This window comes from Bos taurus, chromosome 22 (genome assembly GCF_002263795.3).
Source record: "Bos taurus isolate L1 Dominette 01449 registration number 42190680 breed Hereford chromosome 22, ARS-UCD2.0, whole genome shotgun sequence".
Taxonomy (NCBI): domain Eukaryota; kingdom Metazoa; phylum Chordata; class Mammalia; order Artiodactyla; family Bovidae; genus Bos; species Bos taurus.
This window is the reverse complement of record NC_037349.1, coordinates 12,147,737-12,164,329: the sequence shown is the minus strand read 5'-3', so window position 1 is coordinate 12,164,329 and position 16,593 is coordinate 12,147,737. Positions and strand designations below refer to the sequence as shown.

Below are 16,593 nucleotides of genomic sequence, written 5' to 3'. Positions count from 1 at the left end.
GAACAAGAGATGGTTTGGATGGTACCATTCCAGGTAGCAGAATAGAATGTGAGACAAAGCAAAGGCACATGGGACTCCTCAGGTCTGCCTGCTGCTTTTGCGGGAGCAGGTATGAGTAGAAAGAGATTAGGCAACAGATGAGAAAGGCTCATCCCTGCCCATCTCCACGGCAGGGGTGTCTGGAAGCCCGGGCCCACACAACCTACTCCCTGAATGACTAACAGTCCTGTATTGCGTAAGTAGTACAGGGTGGGGCATGCTGGAGTTCAGCCTTCATCAGTTCCCTAAGAAAACAATCTCATCAAGACCCGAGGGGTGGGACTAACAGAAGAATTTGAGCAACACAGGCCCCCTGGTCTCTTTCTTCATAAATGCACTTGGCATTTGGTTCTTGAGCTCAGGAAGAGGGTTGTTCTGATGTCAGTTTTCATTTGCCCTTGACTTAATTGAAACCAAGGATCTGTCAATGTCCTTTTCCCATCTGGATAATGACATTTCTCAGGAGCATGGTTCCATAGTAACCCATACACTGACTGCGGTAAAGCTGTGAGGTGGGCCCATGGGGCCCCCTTCTGTATCCGAGAGAGACCAACTATCCCGATGGGTAGGTCCTGGCCAGGTGGGAAGAAGTGGAAAGGGCTGGGAAAGGCCTGGGGTGTCAAGTAGAGGCCAGCTTAGGTGACGGGCAGAGAGAACCTTGGTGGGCATGCTGTGAACACCAAACCTGGGTTCTTTGCTGAGCCACAGAGAAGTCAGAGACCTAAGCAAAAGCCCATACTGACCAATGGCACTGCAGGGAGAAAGTCTGAGGTCTCAAGGTGGAGAACAAGTACCAAGAAATACTTGATGGTTTTCAGCATTCTTTCACATATATTATTCTAGTCCATGTTTTTGGTAGCTTCTGGTTAAAAACAGCAAGAATTTTAATTCTGCATTTTACATATAATATTTACTATGCTGAAGGCACCTTGCAAGAGCCTTTGCACCATGGTCTCATTTAATTCTCTTGAGCAGTTAGCTGTTGATGCATAGCAGCTATAGTGGGGTTCTACAGGAGGCAGAGATAGGCTGCCCTTAGCATTAACTAGCAAACCTACAGGTAATGGGTTAACTAGCTCCTTGGGAAAGTGAAACCAAGAGAGTGTCTTTATATGTGGGTCTACAGAGCCTGGGAACTTGCAAATCTCCAACCAAAGTTGGAGATAGATAGAATTGGGATTGGGTTACAATCAAGTTTTCAGGCCCTAATCAATTGTATGGGTTCCTGCCTGTGTGTCTGCATGAATGTCTGGAGTAAGAAGATCCCTCAGAGATTGGTGTTGGTGGAGGAATCCTAAAGTAGAATCCCTAACTAAGAAAAAAAGCATTACCTTCTCCTCAGCCAGGTCATCCCACACGGGTGGAAAGGATCTCTCACATGCCTTGAGCTTAGAGATGCTTCCCGACATCAGCTTAGCTGCTTATGATGAGAAAGAGGGACGTGGAGCCTTCCCCACCCCAAGACTCAGCAGGCAGTCATCTTCAGTTTGGCCTTTCTTCATAGGTCAGTCTTCATAAGCTACTCGACAATTTTATTTCTCCTTTGAAATAAATCCATTGGCATCTGTGTGGTTTTAGACTACTGACTTCTTCTCTCTGAACCCCAGCTTCTGCATCTGTTTGTTTTTTTTTTTAAAGGATTATTGAGATGATTAAATTATAGCATTTGTGAAACACTTAGGAGAGGGAGAGGCTCAGTTATTGGGAAGTGGTGTCTTTATTGTTACATCTAATTGGTCAGTGAACTTGGCTAATGTGTGTCCTCCTTTGAAAGACAACTCTGCAAGTGATGCCAACTGACTCAGGTTTTACTGACTGTCCCTCTTGCAGTGTGAATTTGCAAAAAGCTTATGAGGTCTTGTCTGGGCCAGCTAGTCTTCTCCAGGCCATTTCTCTCTGCATGAAACTCTGAACTGAAGGTATTATGTTACTGGGGCAAGGCCAGGCTGTATGTGTGGGGGTGGGGGTGGGGGGGAGACGGGGGCAGAATCCCCTACTAGGCCCAGAAAAGTGGACTCTTGTCTAACACGTAGAAATAAATTTTCTGGGGAGATAAACACATACTGACAAAATGAAAGACTAAGTGCTTGAGCAGAGCATTTTTCTTTTTTGTAAACGGGTGTTCTTCCTATGGCTCCCAGTCTCAGGGTTTATGCAGGTGGTGCTGGTTTTCCGGGTTGCCTCTGGCCAATCATTTTGCTCATGCCCATATTTGGTCTGCCTCAGGGCCCTTCCTGGTGGCGCACACATCTCTCAATCAAGACGGATTCCAGAGCAAGGGTTTCTGGGAGGTTTGCAGGATTATTAGGGGCTGGTGTCTGCTCCCTCCTTTTGGTCCCTCCTGAATTCTTCCAGTTGGTTTTGGTGGCAGTTTGTAGTTTCCTTAGTGGGAAACTACACTTGTAGTTTTTTTGCCGTAACTCATGTAACAAGTTATTTTTGTGTCTGGCCACAGTGGGCAGTTTTGATAAGTGGTTTCCTAACATTATTATCCCACTTAATGGCCAAAAGAAACTGAGGGCTAAAAAGGCTGAATGTCCAAGGTGACTCAGCTAATGAGAATAAGGCTAGGCCTTGAGCTCCAGTCTTTGACTTCAAACCCTCAGGCCTTCTGGCAGCCCTGGACTGTCTTGGCCCCAATAAACAGAAGTCTGCGTGATTGACAGCCTTATCTGTTCTTGCTGCAGCCACTGCCCTGAAGGTTATTTCTGCCTTAAGACATCTGACAACCCAGATTTTAACTACACCAGCTTTGATTCCTTCACTTGGGCTTTTCTCTCACTGTTTCGCCTCATGACACAGGATTCCTGGGAACGCCTCTACCAGCAGGTATTGATCTGCATGTCTCCATACACACTCGGTTGGCGTTTGGAGCATTTGTTGCATGGCTATGTTTTTTCCTGGAGGACTCTGACCACATCAGGGGGCCATGTTATCTGGGTACACATTTCTCTTTTTTTTCTCTTGAATCTGCAGACCCTGAGGGCTTCTGGGAAAATCTATATGGTTTTTTTCGTGCTTGTTATCTTCCTGGGGTCTTTCTACCTGGTCAATTTGATCTTGGCTGTGGTCACTATGGCATATGAGGAGCAGAACCAGGCAACCATTGATGAAATTGAAGCCAAGGAGAAGACGTTCCAGGAGGCCCTGAAGATGCTCCAGACAGAGCAGGAGGTCAGTGAGGGCTGGACCTTTGCGAAGTCTGTTGTAGGCCTTTCACAGTTGGGCAGACATCTGGACCAGTGTCTTACATTAAGGCTGTCATTTTAGGGAACCACGGCAAGGATTCATCTTATCTCAGGGACTATCTTAGGTTAGATTTTCTCAAAAAAAGAACCCAAATGAAGAGCCTGCGCAAGTGATTCACTGAGGGGTGCTCTTAGGAGGGGATCAAAGTTAGCAGGATGGAACAAGGGAAGAATTAAATAAGGCAGTGGCCTCAGCTAGAGACTGCTTTGACCTGATCCCATGGGGAACTCCAGGGTATGACTTGTTCCACAGAGGTAGCCCTACCTGGAGGCAAAAGGACTGGCCCTTCATACCTCCATGCTCAAGCCAAATGTACAGTCAAAGGAAATTTTCTGCAGAATTCGGCAGCTGTAACCCATTTACTAATGGGTTACTAACATTAGTAATGTTTACTAACATTCAAGCAGCTGGAGATGAGGGTACTGACCTGGTAAGAGAAACCTGGGCAGGGCATCAACAGAGTTTACTACAAGGGCATGAATGAGGGAAGTGACCTAGAGGTGGCTCTTGCCCAATGTCCCAATCCAACCATCACTCTGGTCCTGAATCAGGCCTCCTCTGGTTGGGAAGCCCTCACCCACTGTCTGGGGGACACGCGTTTATGCTGAGCACATCCAGATACTGTCGGCTATAGCTGCTATTCTCTCCCCTCAGGTGCTGGCAGCGCTGGGGGTCGACACAGCCTCTCTCCAGTCTCACAATGGATCCCCCTTGGCCTCCAAAACTGCCAGTGAAGGAAAACACAGAATGAAGTCAAGGGTGTCAGAGGGCTCCACAGACGACAACAAGTCACTCCGGTCTGAGTCTTACAACCAGCACCGAATGGTAAGGCGCTCAGGCTTGTGCCTGAAAGATAACCCACTTTTGCAGCTTCCATGCACAATACACTGAAGTGGAAAGAGGTTGGTAGCAGAGAGATAATTGGAGGCACAGAGCCTAGGAGGATGTTTTGATAATCCACCCTCTATGCCCCCACCACTACCAATGGTGGCCTAAACTAGGGCAGGGACATTATGGATGGGGAAAAGTGTGGATTAGAAAGACTTTTATGGGAGCTCGAGGGAATCAACAAGACTAGGACTGTGGAATGTTGCAAAAGAAGGGAGAAGTCCAAAATGACTCTCAGGTTTCCAGGTTGGCCATTTAAGTAGGTGGTGATTCTAAGAGAGGCACACTGGAGGAAGAACTCTGGATTATAGATAGGGCAGGTGGTTTGAACATGCTGACCATGAGGTGTCTGTGAACCTGTTGGGCATCAAGGGTAAGCTTCCTTCTGACACTCTTATCTTTAGTTCTGGAGCAGAAGAGGGGTCCTTGTTCGTGGTGCTGAAATCATTTAAAAGCTTCTTTCTAACCTCATGCCTCAGCTCCTCCAGCTCAAGTTCTCACCTACTGTTGGCCCAGGAGATCCTGGCACCTGTCTTGTGGTAACAGTCCAGCCTGGGAATACCTTCAGGACCTCATTTCAGACCCAGTAGCAATTTTCCCTCTCGTCATCACCTACTACCTCCCACTCCAAGAGTCCCGGTACTCACTGGGTTTCCTCCCACCAGCTCCCTCTCCCTTGAAAGTCTTGTGTACCCCAGATGTACCCTTTCAACAGGCCTGAGAGATAACCCCTTTGTGGTAGAGCAGGTCCCACACTAGCAGTATGCGAAAGGGGCTTGACATGGTTATTTTTCAGAGCTGCTGGATCTCACTTCCCTCTTGATCTCTTTTCCTTGTGCTCCTCTGAAAGATGTGTCACTTTTTGGAATAGGATCTCGACAACCCCCAGACTTCTGTGTGCATGTCCACACACAGACACACTCCCACGCACTCTGGCCTCGGTGACACCCACACACCAGCATTTATGAGGGTCTGCTCTGCCTCTTTTGAGCAACACCTGGCATGAACAGGGCACAGTTCAGAAGCTGTTTCAAACTGGGGTTTGTCTGGAGCTCTGACAACCTCAGGGCAGGATGAATCCCAGCTTCTGTGGACATGTCAGTGACACTCTGAACTGGGCTTTAATTTCTGGCAGTCAACTTCACACAGATTAGCACTTGGATGTTCAATAATTGTCTGGTGTATGTGTGTGCTTGTCTCTCTAGCTAGATTTACCTTCAAAGGGCAAAAGAGGAAACATCCCTTTCTAATTCAACAACACTAGGTACTTGGTATAAAGAGTTGACTAAAACATGGCCCATTTTTCAAGAACTTCCATTTGGGTGGAGGAGGCAGATATAAAAACAGCTATGTGTTGAATACTATATTGGGGACAGATAGATGTTGTTTGGGGAATAGGAGCAGGAACATCTATTCTTATGAGGGTGAGAGTGTATCAGGAAAGGCTTCATGAAGTAGGGGATAATTGAAGTTCTTAGTAAGTAGTGAGTAAGTCCTCCAGTAACTGAGGACTGAGAGGGTTTGAGAAAGAATGTTTTCCAGGCAGAAAGATCATGTTTGTTCTAAGGACAGGGAGAAGTTGTTTGGGTACTTCCTTAGTACTAACTGGTTGGAGTTTCTGTTTGTTAAGGCATTCCCTTCCTTCTTTCCCAGGTGTGTTATTGTAGTAAATAGACCATAGGCAGTTTTAATAAAAAGCCATTTTCTGATCAGCAGTAATGAGAGGGAGATTGGGGGTAGCACTTAGCAGAGAGATGCAGCAGAGCTTTCAGAGAACACACAGGATACCAGTTGATCTGCTTGAATGATTTTAAGGCAAGTCCAGAATTTAGATTCAGAAGCCATTGTCCACCATTTGCCAAATAGGTTAATTCTGAAATATTAGGTTGTGGCCAAGGAGACATTGCTTGATAAATACAGGACCAAAATTTTCTTCTTAGTTTCTTGGTTTGCTTAGTTCCCAAGTGCATATGACTCAGTTGTCCCATCTTTCATAAGGACTTGCCAATTTTGCTCCTTTGCTTCAAAAGTAGGAAGGATACATAGATTTTATGAGTTCGCAGTCCTTGGACATATATTCTAGACAAAGAGTGCTATGTTTTTAATACTGAATTACAATGAAGATTGCTGTCAGGACAAGGCTCCAAATCATCCAGAAAGCAAACTTCAATTCTGAGGGAGATGGGGGCAGGTCAAGAGGGCTTTAAGTGTGTCCCAACTTTAATAATTTAGTAAGTAAAAGAAATTAAGTAAGGGAGGGGAAATTCAGCAATATGATCTGAGTTTGATAGGAAGTCAACGTTTAGATTTTAGAAACACTTTCCATGAAGAGAAAAACAAATATTATATATTAATGCATATATGTGGAATCTAGAAAAATGTTATAGGTGATCTTATTTGCAAAGCAGAAATAGAGATACAGACGTAGAGAACAAACCAATTCAGAAGGGTGGTGGGAGGAACTGGGAGGTTGGGATTGACATATATACACTACTATGTATAAAATAGATAACTAATGAGAACCTACTATGTAACACAGGGAACTCTCCTCAAGGCTCTGTGGTGACCTAAATGGGACGGAAATCCAAGAAAGAGGAGATACATGTACATGTATAGTTAACCCTGGTGACTCAGACAGTAAAGAATCCGCCTGTGATGCAGGAGACCTAGGCTCAATCTCTGGGTTGGGAAGATCCCCTGGAGAAGGGAATGGCAACCCACTCTAGTATTCTTGCCTGGAGAATCCCATGGACAGAGGAGTCTGGTGGGCTACAGTCCATGGAAAGAGTTGGATGCAACTGATAATTAACACTTTTTCTTTCACAGTTGATTCACTTTGCTGTATAGTAGAAAGGAACACAACATTGTAAAGCAACTATACTTCAATAGAAATTAGTTTAAAAAAAGAAAGAAGCACTTTCTATGAGCTGAGGACAGAACTGATAAGTTGTCTGGTCAGGTTCATGGTTGTGGGAACCAGCCAACCCAGCATACTAACCCTCCAGGGGCTGGAGGCCTATGAATTAGCTCCTTTCCTCTGGCAACTGTACACCACACGACTCCCTGGGAAGAAGATTTTGATGGGAAATGTTTATTGATTTGGAGGAATGGCACTATTCTTCCAGGAAATTAGACTGCAACTCTCCCTTCCATCTCCCCATTGTTGACTGTTCAACGCTTGCCTCAAGGGATCCTGGAAGCTCATTATATTACAAAGCTCTTGTCTCCTCCTTTGCAACACAAACTCTCACACCCTTATAGGCTGAATCTAATGAATTGTCAGACCTAATTTTCAGAAAATAAAGAGCGCTTGTTCATTCAACAACCATTTACCAAGCTTGTTTCTGTATTGGTGTACATAACTGTCTTCTGAGGTCACAACTTTGCACTCAAGCGGGGAACTTAAGATACCTTTGTCCAGCCCCATGGCCTAAGATTGGCAAACAACTGACCCACCTGGGTGACGTTTGTCCTCTGACATACCCTTGGCCATGATGGCCTATTTGCTGACCTTGAGCACCTTGCAGTCTCTTTTCGGTGTTGGCCTTTTCCCAGACTGAGTTAAGAATATTCTTTTCCTTCCTTCCTTCTCTGCGTACACCTAGAGCACTCCATAGATCTGTGTCTTTAATTTTGCACAGGAGGGTCGTAAGGCTGAAGGCAGGAAGTGGGAGTAGGTGGAGGGAAGTGTTGAGTTCCAGATTTGCCTGCAGGATGATCTTCCAGGCTACCTTCTTTCCTGCTTTTTTGGGGCAATGCCCAGTCTTTCCTAGGCCTCGCCACTGGGAGACGCCGGGCTAGCCATGGCAGTGTGTTCCATTTCCAGGCCCCTGGCCGAGACATCTCATTCCCTGATGGGGTCACAGATGATGGAGTCTTTCCTGGAGACCATGAAAGCCATCATGGCTCTCTGCTGATGCTTAGGCGTGCAAGCCAGCAAGGCCCCCTCCCTAGGAGTCCACTGCCTCAAACCCTCAACTGTGGCTCAGGGCGTGGAGAAGATGGAGCTCCCAAAATGACCACTGGAGAGCTTGCCCCTGGAGTCATCGAAGTCTCGGTGAGTTTGTGAATGCTCCAGGCTTTCTGGGGCTGCTCTGCAGCTAGAGGCCTCAGGCCAAAAAGCCTTGTGTGTTACCCATGGAAGGATCACTTAGATGTTGCTCTGCCCAACTCCTCCCAGCTACCCTCATTCTACAGGCAGGACAGGTGAGACCCAGACGGAGTGATTGAATTTACCTGAAATCAAACCTGTCTCCTCATTTACTCTGTAAAGAATCTGCCTGCAATGCAGGAGACCCAGGCTTGATCCCTGGGTTGGGAAGATTCCCCTGGAGAAGGAAATGGCAACCTACTCCAGTATTCTTGCCTGGGAAATGCCATGGATGAGGAGCCTGGTGGGCCACAGTCCATGGGGCTGCACAAGCATCAGACATGACTTAGTGATTAAACAACAACAACAAGTGATACACACTATTTTCCAGCTGCTCTGATCTCTTTCCCCTGGAGTTTCTCTGTCCCTCTTCCCTATCGCTGCTTTAGAGATAGGCCTATTTGCTCCCTGGATGAGTATGAAAAAAAAAAAAAGAAATGTTCTTCTCTTCTTGCCTGTAACTCTGTGCAAACTATCCTGGGCTTGACAATTAAGACTCAGAGAAATCCTGGGAGGTGCCCTGGACAGATCTTAGCAGAAGCAGAGTATCCCTAACTTGACTTGGAGAAGAAAGAACTTGCCAAAATGCACAAATTAGGCAACAGTGACTAACTGGCCAACACTCTTAACAGCATAATCCCAGAATTTAATGGCAAATCAGAGACTCCTCATCTGATTGGAGCTGTGATTTAATTAAACTCTCCCTCCAGCTTCAAAACTTGCATCTCTGTTTTTCTTTTGCCCTCTGGCCAGTCCAGGACACAGGGTGGTTTGCACACAGACTGCTGAGCTGACCATTATATGGCTCTAGTGACTTGGCTAAGTCTCACAGAGTTACCTTAGCTCCATCCCTGACTGGATGTATGGGATTCAGAGTCCCAGCAAGAAACAGATGAGCCACTGCAGTGCGCAACTGGAGTTTATGGAAGTTTATTGAAGAGGTGTGCTCTGGACTCAAGAACAAAGAAGGGGCAGTGAAGCACTGAGAGACTAGCCACAGTGGGAAGCTGTAACCCACCTAGGCTGCAGGAATGAGGGGAAGAACCAGAGCCCAGCAAGTGCTGCCACTTTATGTGGGAGGTGGCCTAACAAAAGGTGGCCCAGCAATAGCCCAGCAGAGAAGTAGCCAACGGACAGATAGTGACTCCTCCCTCCTCTCAGCCTCTGATCTCCTATCTGTGCCTCCCACTGGCCATACCTGACCAGAACCAGAGGGTGAGGATGATTCAGTTTGCCCAGGTCACCCTCCCCAAGTATGGAGCAGGGCAGAGACGGTGGAGGGTAGGTCCTCCGAGGATCAACCGAGAATCGCCAACCCAGAGCCCTCAGGTCAACACCAGGCTGCGGGAGGTACTTTAACACTCTGGAAAATGCCTCATTCAAGAAACCTTCTTGTTATTCTGTGGATTGCCACTTTCCTAGATATTCCAGGCTTGATTCATTTTAGTGAAATTATCAACTAGTGCGAGATGAACTCCTTAAGCCCTTCCACGTCACAGGGACCTGAACTTCATTCACAGTTGTGCCATTTACCAACTGAGTCACCATTAGCAAGTCCCTTAAATTCTTCAAGCCTCCATATTTCCTCTTGTAAAAACCTTATTAAAAGGTTTCTAAATGGCTAGCGGGTTAAGTGGAATCACAGAGCCCTTTCATTTATATATATATATGTCTGATCAATAATAGCAGTAGATGCTAGAACCTTCTGTTGAGTCCTCACGGTTGAGAACTTTCCAAACTTTTTTTGTATGTATGAAGTACTTACTATGAGCTTCACCTACAGCAGGTGCTCAGTAAACACTTGTTGAATTTGTATTCTGAATGGTTTGTGCAGTGCTGAGTCAGCATCTATGAACCTGGGACTCCCCACATCCAGGGTATGTGTGTGACTAGAGTTAGGGGCCTGGCACAGAACCCAGACAGAACTTCCAATAAAGGCCCAGAGATGGAAGAATCAAAAGGATTGTGTCAGAAACGAAGAACTGGACAATCAAGACACATAAGCATTCCCTCAGAAAGAGATCATGTAGAATTGGAACCAGGTCATGTACTGGGGAGAGATACGGGCCTCTTAGGAGGGAGGTCAAGGAGCCCTATTGTGGTGTAGGAGTTCTGGGTGAATGTCACATGCGCATCCCAGCAGAAGGCCAATAATGACTGCCTGGCCCAATGCCTCTGCATTGCCCACCTCCCTTTGGTAAACATCTCAGAGACTCTTGAGGCAGCTCTATCTCTGCTCTGGTGCTCAGGTACCTATCCTAGAACAAGAGTCAGCAAAGCCTCAGGTGATCCCAGGTCATGTGTCAACTTGAACCCAGGCTCCAGTTGGATCCCAGCTTTGTGTCCTATTCTTCACACCTGAGCTCTTACCCCAAGTTCATGCAGCAGACCCTTTACTCCAAGCATGACTGCAGAGGATCATAGCTTCACTGGGCAGCTTGCAACCACCCAAGATAGGCCAATAAGAGGCTGAGTGATCAGTCTTTGCCACTGAAGACTTCTATTTGGAGAGTGTCCTGACTCTATTTCTGTCCCAGCAGGCATCTGATGCAGGACAGAAGACTTTCCTAACAGCAGACTACTTGAATGAACCTTTCCGAGTCCAAAGGGCAATGAGCGTTGTCAGTATCATGACCTCTGTCCTCGAGGGTAAGTACTGCTCATTGGAACTTCTTTTCAGTATGCCATGATAAGGCCCCTTATATGCAGAAGATGGGATGCCCCAAACTTGTGTCGAAGGGCACTCATCTCTGTGTCCTGGGATCATAACTATTACTCTTTTTATGCTCTCTTTCCATTACCCTTTATCAGTGTTTTTTTTTCCAAATTTATTTTTAATTGGAGGATAATTGCTTTACAATGTTGTGTTGGGTTTCTGCCATACAGCAACATGAATCAGCCTATCAATGTGGTTTTTTAAATGTGAATAAATTTTCAAAAATAATAGAATCCTGTGAATGAAATCCTCTAGTTCCTTTCATATTCAAATTAACATCTGCTTTATTTTGTTGTTGTTCAGTTCCTAAGTTGTGTTTGACTCTTCGCGACCCCATGGAATGCAAGATGCCAGGCTCCTCTGTCTTCCACTATTCCCTGGAGTTTGCTCAAATTCATGTCCATTGAGTTTGTGATGCTATCTAACCATCTCATCCTCTGACACCCCCTTCTCCTTCTGCCTTCAATATTTCCAAGCAACCGGGTCTTTTCCAATGAGTCAGCTGTTCACATCATGTGGCCAAAATATTGGAGCTTCAGCTTCAGCATCAGTTCTTCCAATGAATACTCAGGGTTGATTACCTTTAGGATTGACTGGTTTGATCTTGCTGTCCAAGGGACTCTGAAGAGTCTTCTCCAGCACCACACTTCATAAGCATAAGCATCAATTCTTTGGTGCTCAGTCTTCTTTATAGTCCAACTCTCACATCCATACATGACTACTGGAAAAACCATAGCTTTGACTATATGGCCCTTTGTCGGCAAAGTGATGTCTCTGCTTTTTAATACGCTGTCTAGTTTTGTTATAGTTTCATGGATGCAGTCACCATCTGCAGTGATTTTGGAACCCAAGAAAATAAAGTCTGTCACTGTTTCCACTTTTTCCCCATCTATTTGCCCTGCAGTGAGGGGACTGGATGCCATGATTTTAGTTTTCTCAATGTTGAGTTTTAAGCCAGCTTTTTCACTCTCCTCTTTCACTTTCATCAAGAGGCTCTTTGGTTCCTCTTAACTTTCTGCCATTACAATGGTATCATCTGCATATCTGAGGTTGTTGATATTTTTCCCAATAATCTTGATTCCAGTTTGTGATTCATCCAGCCCAGCATTTTGAATGATGTACTCTACATGTAAGTTAAATAAGCCTCGATGTACTCCTTTCCCAATTTGAAACCAGTCAGTTGCTCCATGCCCAGTTCTAGCTGTCACTTTTCTTGACCCACATACAGGTTTCCCAGGAGACAGGTAAGATGGTCTGGTATTCCATCTCTTTAAGAATTTTCTACAATTTGTTGTTATCCATACAGTCAAAGACTTTAGCATAGTCAACAAAGCAGAAGTACATGCTTTTCTGGAATTCTCCTGCTTTCTTCATGATCCAGTGAATATTGACAATTTGATCTCTGCCTTTTCTAAACCCAGCTTGCACATCTGGAAGTTCTTGGTTCATGTACTGCTAAAGCCTAACTTGAAGGATTCTGAGCATAACCTTGCTAGCACTGAAGTGAATGCAATTGCATGGTAGTTGGAACATTCTTTGGCATTGCCTTTCTTTGGGATTGGAATGAAAACTGACCTTTTCCCATCCTGGGGCCACTGTTGAGTTTTCCAAAGTTGCTGCCATATTGCAACACTTGAACAGCATCATCATTTAGAATTTTAAATAGCTCAATGGGAATTCCATCACCTCCACTAGCTTTGTTTGTACTAACACTTCCTAAGGCCCACTTAACTTCACACTCCAGGATGAGCTCTAGGTGAGTGACCACACCATCATGGTTATCCAGGTCTTAAGACCTTTTTGGTATAGTTCTTCTGTGTATTCTTGCCACCTCTTCTTAACCTCTTCTGCTTCTGTTATGTCCTTACCATTTCTGTCCTTTGTCATGCCTCTTATTGCATGAAATGTTCCCTTGATATCTCCAGTTTTCTTGACAAGATCTCTAGTCTTTCCCATTCTGTTGTTTTCCTCTATTTCTTTGCATTGCTCATTTAAGAAGGCCTTCTTATCTCTCCTTGCTATTCTCTGGAACTCTGCATTCAATTGGGTATATCTTTGCATTTCTCCCTTGCCTTTCACTTCCCTTCTTCCCTCAACTATTTGTAAAGCCTCTTTAGACAACCACTTTGCCTTCTTGCCTTTCATTTTCTTTGGGATGGTTTTGGAGACTGCCTCTTGTACATTGTTACGAACCTCCATCCATAGTTATTCAGACACTCTGTCTACCAGATCTAATCCCTTGAATCTATTTGCCACCTTCACTGTATAATTATAAGGGACTTGATTTAGGTCATACCTGAGTGGCCTGGTGGTTTTCCATACTTTCTTCAACTTAAGCCTGAATTTTCAATAAGGAGCTCATGATTTGAGCTGCAGTCAGCTCCAGGTCTCATATAGAGCTTCTCCATCTTCAGCGGCAAAGAACGCAATCAATCTGACTTTGGTATTGACCATCTGGTGATGTCCATGTGTAGAGTCATTTCTTGGTTTGTTGGGACGGATGTTTGCTATGACTAGCATGTTCCCTTGACAAAACTCTGTTAGCCTTTGCCCTGCTTCATTTTGTACTTCAAGGCCAAACTTTCCTGTTTTTCTGGGCATCTCTTGACTTCCTATTTTGCATTTTAATCCCCTATGTTGAAAAGGACATCTTTTTTTTTGGTGTTAGTTCTAGAAGGTGTTGTAGGTCTTCATAAAACTGGTCAACTTCAGCTTCTTTGGCATTAGTGTTTGGGGTATCAACTTGGATTTTTGTGATGTTGAGTGTTTGCCTTAGAAACAGAATAAGATCATTCTGTCTTTTTTGGGGTGACACCCAAGTACTGTGTTTTGGACTCTTTTGTTGACAATGAGGGCTGCTCCATTTCTTCTAAGGGATTCTTGCCCACAGTAGTAGATAGAATGGTCATCTGAATTAAATTCTCCCATTCCCATCCATTTTAGTTCACTGATTGCTAAGATGCTGATGTTCAATCTTGTCATCTCCTATTTGACCACGTCCAATTTACCTTGATTTATGAATCTAACATTCCAGGTTCCTATGCAATATTGTTCTTTATCTGCTTCATATGTATTCACAAATTAGATTTTTAAAAGTGATGTAGAACTTCCCTGGTGGTCCAGTGGTTGAGACTCCACACTGCCACTGCATGGGAAGGAGGGGCATGGGTTCAATTTTTGGTTGGGGAATTTCCACATACCATGCAGTGTGGGGGAAAAAAGTGATCTAACATGCACTGGAGAATTTCAAGCTACCACTCAGGTTTGCAAGAAATTTAACAGTCTTGAGTTTTCAAACATGGAAAAATTGTTCCAGTATATTTCATGGCTGTAACTTTTACATCTTATAACTTAATTTCTGTCTCAGGCTCATGCTGAGTGTTAGAAGGCAATTTCAGTAAATTAATTGTTAAGGTTACTAAATACTTATTAATTCAGGTTCCATCAGTCAGGTAGGAATCCACTCAGTCTCCCCAAGGATGGATCCAAGTTCTAATTGCTGACAGCAAACCAAGAAATGGAGGAAGAGAGTGGCCACCTGGCACTTGAGTTCCCAAAGAGCATGGCTGTATCTTTCTTACCCTGAGTATAAGACCTGTCTTCTTATCCAGCCTTTGTTTTGCCTCAGGGTGTGGAAAGCATGGCCTTAGTCATATCCAGTTATTTATCCCCTCTGGAAAATTTTAAAATGTCCTGTGCTGGAGGAGGGAGAAGGGAGCTTGGATGTTGGTGTGTCCCTGAGAAGGGGCCCTGGCTCTCCACCCAGTCCTGGGCTGAATTCTCACTGCAGGGGAGGACATGGTGGACAATAGACACCCAAAAAATAAAGAAAGGAAAAAATCTGAGGGACTTGAAAACAGCCGATCAATGCCTTACTTTCTAGGTGAACCCAGAGGTAGCAAGTCTTAGAGAGAGACTTGCATACCTGGCACAGCATAACTGTAGGGTAGAATGAGCCAATAACATATCTGCATAGAGAGGGCCTGAGGCAACCTCACGGGTTGCCCTGTGGCCCTGGCATTACAGGAGAGTATTTGGATGATCCCTTTGTTCCCACTTAAGACTACAGAAGGAGATGAATGAGAGTTAAACAGGGAATAGCCATTTCCTTGGCTCTCCCACCAGCTACCAGATGGGGACGTTGATGACTCATGTGAAACACACTTGGCAATGACTAAGGACCAGCTCAACCCTCCACCAACCTTGAGATCCCCAGAACTCAGACACAACATTAGATAATGAGTAGTAACAGACTTTGAATTAACCAAATTAAGTCCCCTAGTTGGGGACTTGATGCATAAATTGAATTTAGTTACAGGGGAAAAAAACCCTTAAGTCACATTTTTTGCATACCTGTGTTTGTGTTTTGAAAAATGTGTACCTATTCCAGTAACAACAATGTGTATGCACTCTCATGTTATCTTTCCTCATGGATAACTATTTAATAATTACTCATCAGCAGAGAGTGAGAATTAGAGAGGAGGAGGCAGAAGTTGGAGGAGAGGGGAGGTAGTGAGAAATGCAGGTTTGGAAGACTGAAGGACTGAAATGGAGAAACACAGCAGGATTCTGGGCGGTTACAAGCTGGGAGCAGTCAACATAGTTTTGTTATTTTTTTCTAACCCAGTTCAGTAGGTTGGGTGCAGGTACAGAATTGTCTGCATGTTGGGTTCGTTCAGAGTTGGGGTTTTGCCAGGAAAGTACAATGGAGGAGGAGCTGGCAAGGGAACTCAGGGTTGCAAGGGAGTATAAGGAGGGATAGACATGAAATCTGATCTGGGTAAGTTGAGAAGCAAAGACATGACCTCTATGAAGCAAAGCAGTTAAAAAGTGTACAGTCCATGGTTTGAAGGACCAAATGGGGACAGAGGTTGGGGTGCACTTGCTAGACTACAGGAAACGGCAATCAGAGCGAAAGAGGGTGAGCGCTGAAGTGGAGGTGGGAGGTGGTAGTTATTAGTAATTACAAGGTCTGGGGGCTGGCCATGGGGTGGGGTTCTGAGTCCACGCCTGGCTGATAGTTATCACTGACCACACCTGTGATGCAGAACTCGAGGAGTCTAAACAGAGGTGCCCACCCTGCTTGACCAGCTTGGCTCAGAAGTATCTTATCTGGGATTGCTGCCCCACATGGGTGAAGCTCAAGACGCTTCTCTTCAAAATTGTGACGGACCCCTTTGCAGAGCTCACCATCACCCTGTGCATCGTGGTGAACACCGTCTTCATGGCCATGGAGCACTATGGCATGAGCCCCGCCTTCGAAGCCATGCTCCAGATTGGCAACATTGTGAGTGAGTCAGGGCTGGGGCGGCTCTGGGTAAGGTGGTGGCATGCCCTCAGTCACTGGAGTGTTGATCTAGCTGGCTGAGAGCAAGGGAACAGTGTGGGAGATGCGTGGACACTGAGCACAGAAAGTCAATTCTGGAGGACCAGGCTACGCTGGTGGGAATTGCTTTCAGATAAACAGTCCAGGGAGGTGGACTGCAAGAGCCCTGACCTAGGGGCAGCAGATTCCCCTCCCCCCTTTACAGAACTTAGGAAACCCCACCCC

General features: G+C 45.3%; 1 protein-coding gene across 1 annotated transcript in view; it reads left to right on the top strand.

Annotated features, from left to right (window-relative positions):
• Positions 1 to 16,593, top strand: part of SCN10A (sodium voltage-gated channel alpha subunit 10) — a 93,002-nt gene that overhangs the window by 32,295 nt on the left and 44,114 nt on the right. The window contains exons 8-12 of the mRNA XM_059879983.1: positions 2,727 to 3,213; positions 3,943 to 4,113; positions 7,940 to 8,233; positions 10,867 to 10,975; positions 16,091 to 16,329. Of these exons, the coding sequence (XP_059735966.1) occupies positions 2,727 to 3,213; positions 3,943 to 4,113; positions 7,940 to 8,233; positions 10,867 to 10,975; positions 16,091 to 16,329 (1,300 nt within the window). The remainder of the gene's footprint in view (positions 1 to 2,726; positions 3,214 to 3,942; positions 4,114 to 7,939; positions 8,234 to 10,866; positions 10,976 to 16,090; positions 16,330 to 16,593) is intronic.